Source organism: Sinocyclocheilus anshuiensis, unplaced genomic scaffold (genome assembly GCF_001515605.1).
Source record: "Sinocyclocheilus anshuiensis isolate Anshui unplaced genomic scaffold, SAMN03320099.WGS_v1.1 scaffold461, whole genome shotgun sequence".
NCBI classification, from domain to species: domain Eukaryota; kingdom Metazoa; phylum Chordata; class Actinopteri; order Cypriniformes; family Cyprinidae; genus Sinocyclocheilus; species Sinocyclocheilus anshuiensis.
Window position 1 is genome coordinate 2,057,862 of NW_015541005.1, and position 9,266 is coordinate 2,067,127.

At 37.9% G+C, this 9,266-nt stretch overlaps 2 protein-coding genes across 2 annotated transcripts in view; both read right to left on the reverse strand.

Moving 5' to 3' along the window:
• LOC107690271 (uncharacterized) overlaps window positions 1-5,874 on the reverse strand; it is a 20,824-nt gene extending 14,950 nt beyond the window's left edge. The window contains exons 1-10 of the mRNA XM_016488553.1: window positions 5,803-5,874; window positions 5,501-5,582; window positions 5,236-5,264; window positions 5,029-5,115; window positions 4,706-4,803; window positions 4,492-4,583; window positions 1,350-1,457; window positions 1,098-1,160; window positions 946-1,011; window positions 633-754 (exon numbers count right to left, since the gene is read on the reverse strand). Coding sequence (XP_016344039.1) covers window positions 648-754; window positions 946-1,011; window positions 1,098-1,160; window positions 1,350-1,457; window positions 4,492-4,583; window positions 4,706-4,803; window positions 5,029-5,115; window positions 5,236-5,264; window positions 5,501-5,582; window positions 5,803-5,874 — 804 coding nt within the window. The 3' untranslated portion in view covers window positions 633-647. The remainder of the gene's footprint in view (window positions 1-632; window positions 755-945; window positions 1,012-1,097; window positions 1,161-1,349; window positions 1,458-4,491; window positions 4,584-4,705; window positions 4,804-5,028; window positions 5,116-5,235; window positions 5,265-5,500; window positions 5,583-5,802) is intronic.
• A 287-nt stretch (window positions 5,875-6,161) lies between these two features.
• The window catches only part of LOC107690322 (mitochondrial Rho GTPase 1-A), a 23,991-nt gene continuing 20,886 nt past the window's right edge, over window positions 6,162-9,266 (reverse strand). Inside the window, exon 21 of the mRNA XM_016488625.1 lies at window positions 6,162-7,221. Coding sequence (XP_016344111.1) covers window positions 7,104-7,221 — 118 coding nt within the window. The 3' untranslated portion in view covers window positions 6,162-7,103. The remainder of the gene's footprint in view (window positions 7,222-9,266) is intronic.

Sequence of the window (9,266 nt, forward strand, 5' to 3'; positions counted from 1 at the left end):
TTCTCTTTCTTTCTCGCGCGCACACACACACACGATGCGCAAAACTCCGCATTTGAACAGTCAATAGCAAATACTTAAACTAGTAACAAAACATACTTACAGTAGCTGATTCAGAAGTGCCAGATTGTCATAGCAAAGTCAGAATTACCTCCTCTCCTAGGTTCATGAAACGGTCGTCCATAAAATGCATTGCTGTTCTGTTGTAAGTGATCTTAAAGATTCCTAAATGCATCTACTTTCGGAAGGCCAAATAAAGTGCTTTTGCTTTTGCCTAGAAACACACAGCGTCTCCCTGACATGGCTGCTTCAACACTAACTGCGGTTACTGAAACCACGCCTTCTTTCTTTGCGTGCACATGCGGGGGCATTATGCAAATATTCCCACATAGTGAGGTAGATATGTGGGGGCGTGTTAGAACGAGCCGTTTTAGGGGGGTGTGGCAGAGTCTTAACTTTGATAAAGAATATCTCTTTGGTTTTGAGACTTTAGTCTTTGCAACTTCAGGGATCTTATCTATTCACGAACAGCTTGTAACACTCCAAAGAGAAAGGAAAACTTGAAATCGCATCATATGACCCCTTTAAGATGTACTGCAACAACAAACATTTTTCAACATCTCAGTCTTGCTCACTGTGACCCATGAGGTTCATGGAGGAGCCAGTTTGACCCAGGCAGCAGATTCACTGTCCAAACAGGCAATCATGTCACTCAGAAGACCACCACTCTCCGGCCTCTCACTACTGCTGAGAGATTCTGCAAAAGTGATCACACATTCACTGGTTTGTTAGGTACATTTCGTTTTCAGGTACATACTACAGCAAATATTTTAAGCTGACCTAGTTATTACTCCTGTCCTGACACATAAAATCCCATATTCTCTCTTTACTAGAGTAAACACCAATACTGTAGGAATGAAGACACTCTTGTAATTTTCAATCTCTTACCAATTCTATGTTCAGTCAATTTCCTAATCACAGGGTTTGGGAAATCATAGATGCTATCAGTCACTCCTGTAAATGGAGAACAATTACGACACACTATGCTGAATATATGAACTTTGACTGTAAATTTCTAATGTGAGTGGGTGGAGACTTACCATGTTCTCCCTCATTGGTTGACCATTTAGAAGGGGGACTGTCATAGATGGCTTCTTCAGCAACTGCAATAAATCATTCGAAATCATCATCAATCAATTAATATTGTAATAGATAAAAGCAATGAACAATAATTTTACCAATGAATCAGTATTACACAGTAGGCAAGGCAAACCTAAATGCAGACATGTGAACATACCACATACCATTTTATATTTAAAAAAGCATGCCCGAATAAAGAACATTATCCATACCTTTTCGAGATGGTAAAACATCGTAGTCATAGTCCGTCAGTAAAAACTCCTCAGTACTTTGCTCCATTTCATTGTCTGTGTGCAAACTGTCTTGTGTCTCATCAGCAACTGAGGACAAAAATTGTAAGAATGATTCTTGTAAGAATGTACATAGACATCCATAAATGTATTTGAGTTCTTTTGCCTGGGACGTTTTCCCAGACACAAGATTGACAAGGAATTTCATCTGCTGAAGGGAATAACTTTAAGAGATGGTTCACCCAAAACTGAAAAATCTATCCTATTTATGTGTTGTTCCAGACAATTAAAGTCCATTACATGCATCTGAAAAACCAACATTAAATGGTCTATTTTTGTGTGAACTAACCCTTAATATTTTAAATTGCTTTTCCAATAAAATAAAGGCATTTTATCATTACACTGTCACCCTCTGGTTTACATAGTTTTGGTCTGAAAGACACTTATCTGTTTGTAATTTATCAATATGACCTCATTGACTCACACAATCGGATGAGAACAAAACATTTAACTTGATTAAACAGGATGATGGCACTATTGTTTTCTGTAGAGAGTGCATCCTGCAACATGCCTAACGTAGAACTGCCTATAGCTGATCAATTAACTTCACACTTTATTGATCTGAACTGACCTGAGCTAAATAATGACACTATTGTCTTTTAGAGCTACTTTACAGCAGAATCTGAATATATGAACTTCATAACTGAGTTTCCATAATTGCTCATAGAAATTACTATTTCCTGTTTATCTCTGTGAAGCTGTTTTGACACAATCTGTATTGTATATAAAGTGCTACAGAAATAAAGGTGACTTGAGACTGACAGTTCTGTTAAAGGGTTAGTTCACCCAAAAATGAAAATTAGCCCATAAATTACTCACCCTCAAGTCATCCTAGGTGTATATGACTTTCTTATTTCAGACGAATCCAGTCGGAGTTATATTAAAAATTGTCTTTGATCTTTCAAGCTGTTTAATGCCACTCAGCGGGTGTTGCATGCATCAGTCCAAAAGAAGTTAAATAAAAAGCCCATCCATAAAAAACACTGTCTCACACGGCTCCGGGGGGTGAACAAAGGCCTTCTGTAGCGAATCAATGCGTTTTTGTATGAAAAATATCCATATTCAAAACGTAATAATCACTTTAATGTAGCTTGCGCCAACAGTCCTACACGGAAGCAGTTCCGCGTTCGTCACTTCTGAGCGGCGCATGCGCAAAGCCGACCTCCTGTTAAAGGGTTAGTTCACCCAAAAATGAAAATTAGCCCATAAATTACTCACCCTCAAGTCATCCTAGGTGTATATGACTTTCTTATTTCAGACGAATCCAGTCGGAGTTATATTAAAAATTGTCTTTGATCTTTCAAGCTGTTTAATGCCACTCAGCGGGTGTTGCATGCATCAGTCCAAAAGAAGTTAAATAAAAAGCCCATCCATAAAAAACACTGTCTCACACGGCTCCGGGGGGTGAACAAAGGCCTTCTGTAGCGAATCAATGCGTTTTTGTATGAAAAATATCCATATTCACAACGTAATAATCACTTTAATGTAGCTTGCGCCAACAGTTGTGCACGGAAGCAGCTCCGGGCTGATGATAGTGATGGGTCATTCTTGAACGATTCGTTCATTTTGAACGAATATTTAATGTGACTCGGGAAGAACGAGTCGTCTCGGGGAGTGATTCGTTCAGTCGCGCATGCGCAACATCCTATAGGTTCTGTACTGGAATTAGTCAAGTAGTTCACCTGTTTCGAGTCTTCGGGTTTTTCGAGTCGTTCGTTCATCACGTGACAGCCCCATAAGCTTAACCAATGCAGTCTGAGCCGGAAAGAGAATTGATTAGTTCATCTCTCGAGTCTTCGGGTTTGAGTCGTTCGTTCATCACGTGACAGCCCCATAAGCTTCACCTATGCAGTTGAGCCGGAAAGAGACTTAATAATAATAACTAACTCTTTATTATCTTTGTTACAACATTCAGTGTTATGGAAAAGAACCATCATGACATTTATAAACTGTAAGTAAAAAGCTACAATTTGAGACCAGAAACGCATCACGTAACTGTAGGAGTAAATAATAATGATAATAATAATAATAATAATAACTATGCATCCGTTTGTAAGGAAGCTTGTAAATTAACTAATTTCTCTATCCAATGCTGTCATGTCATGTGACAAAAGAACGAACGATTAGAAAGACTCGAGAGATGAACTAATCAATTCTCTTTCAGGCTCAGACTGCATTGGTTAAGTTTATGGGGCTGTCACGTGATGAATGAACGACTCAAACCTGAAGACTTGTCAGATAAGAGGTGAGGTGAGCTAATCATAGACTGAAGACCCAGGTAAACAATGAATTAATCTTTTGTTTCTTATAGCATTATAGTTTTGTATTGTTTGTAATGGGATCAACGTTTGCGTAAGTAGTAGACGTCTTAGGGAAGTAACACGTAACATTTTAATTATATTTTGCTAAAATGAATGAAATGAACGAAATGACTCGAAAAAAAGATTCATTCATTTTGCTGAACGAGACTCAAAGGTCCGAGTCTGTAAAATGATCCGAACTTCCCATCACTAGTGTAAACTGCGCATGCTCCTTGACCTTGCGCTCAAACCACGCCCGCTTGATGTCGTCAGACCTGAAACACCCAGTATTTAGTCTGTGCCTCACTTCGCAAAGCCGACCTCATACGTCATCCTCCCGGAACCGCTTCCGTGTACAACAGTGAGCGCGAGCTTCATTAAAGTGATCATTACGTTTTGAATATGGATATTTTTCTTACAAAAACGCATCGATTCGCTACAGGAGGACTTTGTTCACCCCCCGGAGCTGTGTGAGACACTTTTTTTTATGGATGGGCGCTTTTTATTTAACTTCTTTTGGACCGATGAACTGCGACACCCGCTAAGTGGCATTAAACAGCTTGAAAGATCAAAGACAATTTTTAATATAACCCTAACTGGATTCGTCTGAAAGAAGAAAGTCATATACACCTAGGATGACTTGATGGTGAGTAATTTATGGGCTAATTTTCATTTTTGGGTGAACTAACCCTTTAAAGGTATTACAGAAAAACATTAAAAGTCAACAGGATGTGAAACAGGAGAATGTCGAATGTAGAACATACCAGCGAAGGACTGGAATGACTCTTGATCAATGGAGAGACATCTGCTGTCCACTGAAGTGCTGCTGGTCTCAGTATTTGATTCTTCACACTGGCTAGACCGAATTTCAGGGTTGTTATCTCCCTAATCTCAATAACACACCAAACACATTCAGAGCATTATAAATCTCATACAAAAACAACCACTGGCGTGACGTGTCTTAAAGAGCAGTGGTACCCATTGGTGATAGATCCAGATCTGTCTGGGTCATTGAGCAGCATGGCTTTCCACAGCTGGTCCATCCACTCCTGCCTGACATCAGCTGTATCTGCTGCCTGTTAGCACACAGTTCACAAATATTTATGGATAGAAGGGACATAAAGAGAGCATTCATAATTCTTTCAGTCACAACAAGCGCAATCCATGTTCCTTTTTGAAACTATTATGACAGTCCTGCCTTACTCTCAACAAAGTAACATTGTTCACAGGTGGTTTTTGGTAGAACACATCCTCAAACACAGATTACAGACACTCTCTTGATCAACGAAGAAAAAACTCACCAGCATTTTCTTCTTCCCATTTTTCATTGTGATCTCAAATAGATAGCGATTGCTCTCAGATCTGCTGACCTCCCGCACAGACTGAACCTGTTTAGCCATGTGAAGAGAGCATGTAGTTAACATGAGAAGCACATATTTGGCCTTCTAAAAATCAGTTTACCAGCATCCATACAACTAAACTCGGATAATATTACAACCCAACTTTACCTCATATATGTAATACTGGCCTCTGAGGTCTTAACTATTGGGAGTTGGAGAGAAACAATGGATTAATAGCCATGGCAACAAGAGCCTTTGCCAATATGTCAGTAAGTAAAACGTATTTTTAATCTAAAGCAAGGGTCCTCAACAGGTGGGCCACCGTTTTTAAATCTTAAAAACACGTAGCACAAAACAGTACTATTTTTATCTGACATCAGCAGTACACTTTTAAAAAGCATCATAAGAATTATTAAATTAAACACTTGAATACTTGCAGCACTCCCATGTTTTTGAGTGTAGAAAAAGAGAGTTGTATTGTAAAGTCTGAACCAGCAAGTCACCCACCGAAGCCTCTGAGGAAAACACATTCAACCGAGTAAAGAGGTTCCCTTAGGTGTATACATTATGTAATAATTGCATAAATTCTGCAATAAATATAAAGAGAGAATATAAAGCATTCTGGAACAGGCTTTTTAAATTAACTGAGTATTTAGCAATAACTCTTTTTTTAGTCACACGGTTCCTGCAAATAACAGACATGAAACGCTAGCAATATGTTCATTATAGTCATACCATTTTGTCTTTCCGTTTCTTCAGAAAGCCCTGGCAGAGCGGAGCTGGCGCTACTCCGGTGGACATGCTCATGGCTCTTTGTATGCTGAAAGTGTTCACACTTCACCATAAACCTAAATCAACATCATGACTTCCCCCTGAAACAGTCACATCCTCACTTCTGATCTTTGTATAATAAAGAGACGCTGTCCTCCAATACGGCGGAGGTTTTTGTTAATTTGCTTTGCAGTTCTCAATTTTATTAAATTTGTACTCAACTGATTTCCATTTTTGAAAAGACTGCAAAAGATGGATAAAAAAAAAAAAATCCCAATGAAGTACAATTCGAGTAGGTGTCTCAAAAGCAAACACAAGACAGATTTATTCACACCATAATTTATTGTAAATGTTTGAAAACCCACATGTGCAACAATCCCATGGTTTTGAACAGGGAAACTGCATTGAAAGTTACATATGCATAAGAGCTGAAACATTAGAACAAACATGACGTCTCTACATGATTGTTAGTTAGGAAGAATTCATAGTCTTTATAATGTAGCAAGCAGGTCCTTATTAGTCTGGTTTGGAATGAACCAATTTACGCCATCTCATTACTAAACATAAAAGGTTTTTTTTTCCTGTGCATAATCTTTACAAAGGCCATGGGTAGAAAATAAAAAAACAAATCATCAAAATAAAAACCAAATATTGCATAAAAGAATCCATAGCTCTATGACTGCTTCAAGCAATGCCAAAAAAAAAAACCAGAAATAAGGCTAATAAATTAACATACAGTAGCTGAGATGTGCCAAGAGTAAAATGACCTTTACATGTGAGAAATGGCTTTGTTTCAGTGCTTCTCCCACAAGCACGAGTGTATCTCTATGTGATACAGTTCAAATATGGTTTGTTCACTAACTAGAGACAATCTTCAAGTGTCCAGTAAGATATATACACATATAAACATAGTGTTGTCACCTATCTGTAAACCCTCACGCTCTGCTGTCTCTTCAGTATAGGTCACACCAATTAATACTGACCTGAGGAAAACATCAGTGTGCATGAATAAAAACCTCATGTCGGAACAGCAGAGGACACGATTACAGCTCCCGCCGTTAATGTAGATGTCCTGTTCCACCACATGGCTGATGAGGTGAGTTCCTATAACACTTGGTTCGGGAAAGGCAGTTTTAACTATACAAAATGTAGCTAACTATTACTAGGAATCTTCTCTCCTAAATGAAATCAGGATGGAATGAGGGATCATGGGTTTTGTAGTTTCTCAGAGGGCCGGGGTTGCTGTAACATGCCGGATGCACTGATCACCGCTGCTTGAGGAGAGCTTTGTACATGGCGAAGCCAAGAACAGCAAACACGGTGGCACCGACGCTCGCCCTCAGCCAAAATGTAGAGTTTTTCAGGTCAGCTTGGGTCATGTGTCTGAAAAAAAGAGCCAAAGTGAAGGAAAAAAGTGGATGTTTGTTAATAAAACATAAGTGCACTCATATGGTTTGTGAGATGACAAACGACTAAATGTCTAAATATTACTAGCACTAGAAAATAGGATTTTCAATTAACATCCCTAAATCACCAATTATATACTACTATTATGTACAAATATATATACCATTATTTGAAAAAACAATCTCTCCCAAATTCCCATTTCCACAATGCAAAAAACAAAAAAATTACAGTTGTTAAAAATTAATGATGTAATTACCAATAACAATACATTAAAAATATGCAGATATCAATGATGCATTATATAAAAACTAAAGTATGTTTCACTGCTTTCAAAAACCAAAAAATTATGTAATATTGAGTAATTTTTGTTTCACAGGCAAAAGGCATTAAACTAAAAGAAAGTCCTTCAAAGGTAAGTAAATAGGCTTCATGTAGATTATGCAACATTATTGTTTTTTTATATATTTATTATTTTTCGTAGGGGGATTTGGGGTGAAATGTGACCTTGACAGGTTTTATGAAATTTACCCTGACAATAATTTGAGCATATAATAGTGTTAATACTTAGTAAAAATGTATTTTGTTTCGCCTATTGGATATCCCATGATATACACAGACAGATACGCTGTTGAAATGGGGAACGAGGTAGCATGGGAAAGCAGAGGAAAGCATGAGAGAGCCAGCTAATGTTTTCAGGGGCTGAACATGTTTAAAGGCACACCGCTCAGAAGATAAAGACATGGTCAAAGTGAGAAACCGAACAGAAACAAGAGGTCTCTGGTGAGATGAAACCCACCCAACACAAATCCAGAAGGTTTAACTCCCTTCAAAAAGCTCAACGCTGCACATCCAAACTCAAGACGGAGACACAAAACTTTAAAGGTTTATCAGATCAATGTTTTGTGTGCGTGAAACCTATGAAAATATGTAGCTGAAAAAAGCGCTCATTAAAGCAACAAAGGTGGCATTCACAACGCAACAAATAAGTACACATTGAGTAATCTTAAATCAGATCAGTCAGTGACATCTGCAGATACCTTAAGGATGTGGTGAGAAAAATAAAATAAAAGTAAATAAGAATTTCATTTAACCACCTCACTTAAAACCAGTCAAGCAGAATCCTTATTTGAACTTAAAATGCCATTTAAATTGTGGCACCTTGTAGTCCAGTGAGCGGGGCCTTTACCTGTTACAAACGGGCACAAACGGGTCGACAGACGACTCCATGTAGATCGAGTCCTCTACAAAGCTGACTGCATGAACCTGATGGGTGAGGCTGGACTCCTCATCAGTCAACAGAAACGTGCCCACATCTTGTATAAAAGGCCTCAACCTTATGCACACATGCACACAGCATGGCAGTTCAACAACCGCACACCCGACAGGACCATCCCAATGTACCCCACAGCTCACCACATGCTGTAAACACACACACTCTTACACACCCACTTATTAATGTGAAATAGCAGCTTTGTCACTGAAAAAAAATCTTTTTTCTTCATATTTAATGACTGGTTATTTAGTGGCTTTAATGTATATTAAGCAAATCTGTTATAACGTTTTTAAAATGTATTTATTTATTTATATATCCCTTGTGCGTCAATTAAAAAAAAAGTTACACATAGGTCCATAGTGGACAAAAATGTCCATGTCAAAAAATTTCAAAAATTTGAAGCACAGAGTTAAGTTTGGTCTCATTTTAAAGAAGACCCATGGCAGATTATTGTTGAAGTAAAAAAAGTTTAAAAAGTGAAACAAAAAAAAAAAAAAGTTCTAGATGTTTAGGTTTATGAAAATGATTTATGAACGATGTTTTATATAAAATATATATTTTATGAAACATGTTGAACTCTATACCTGCTAGAAACTCAAAGCCGTAAATCTAAACAAGTTGTATTCCAAATTTGAGGTTGATATCTCAAAAAATGAGCTTTCAGTAAAATTTAGTTTGGGCGCAGTACCAAATTTTCCCCATTAGATGCCAGCAAAACTCTGCTGGTGCACACAGTGGTTGGATTTGT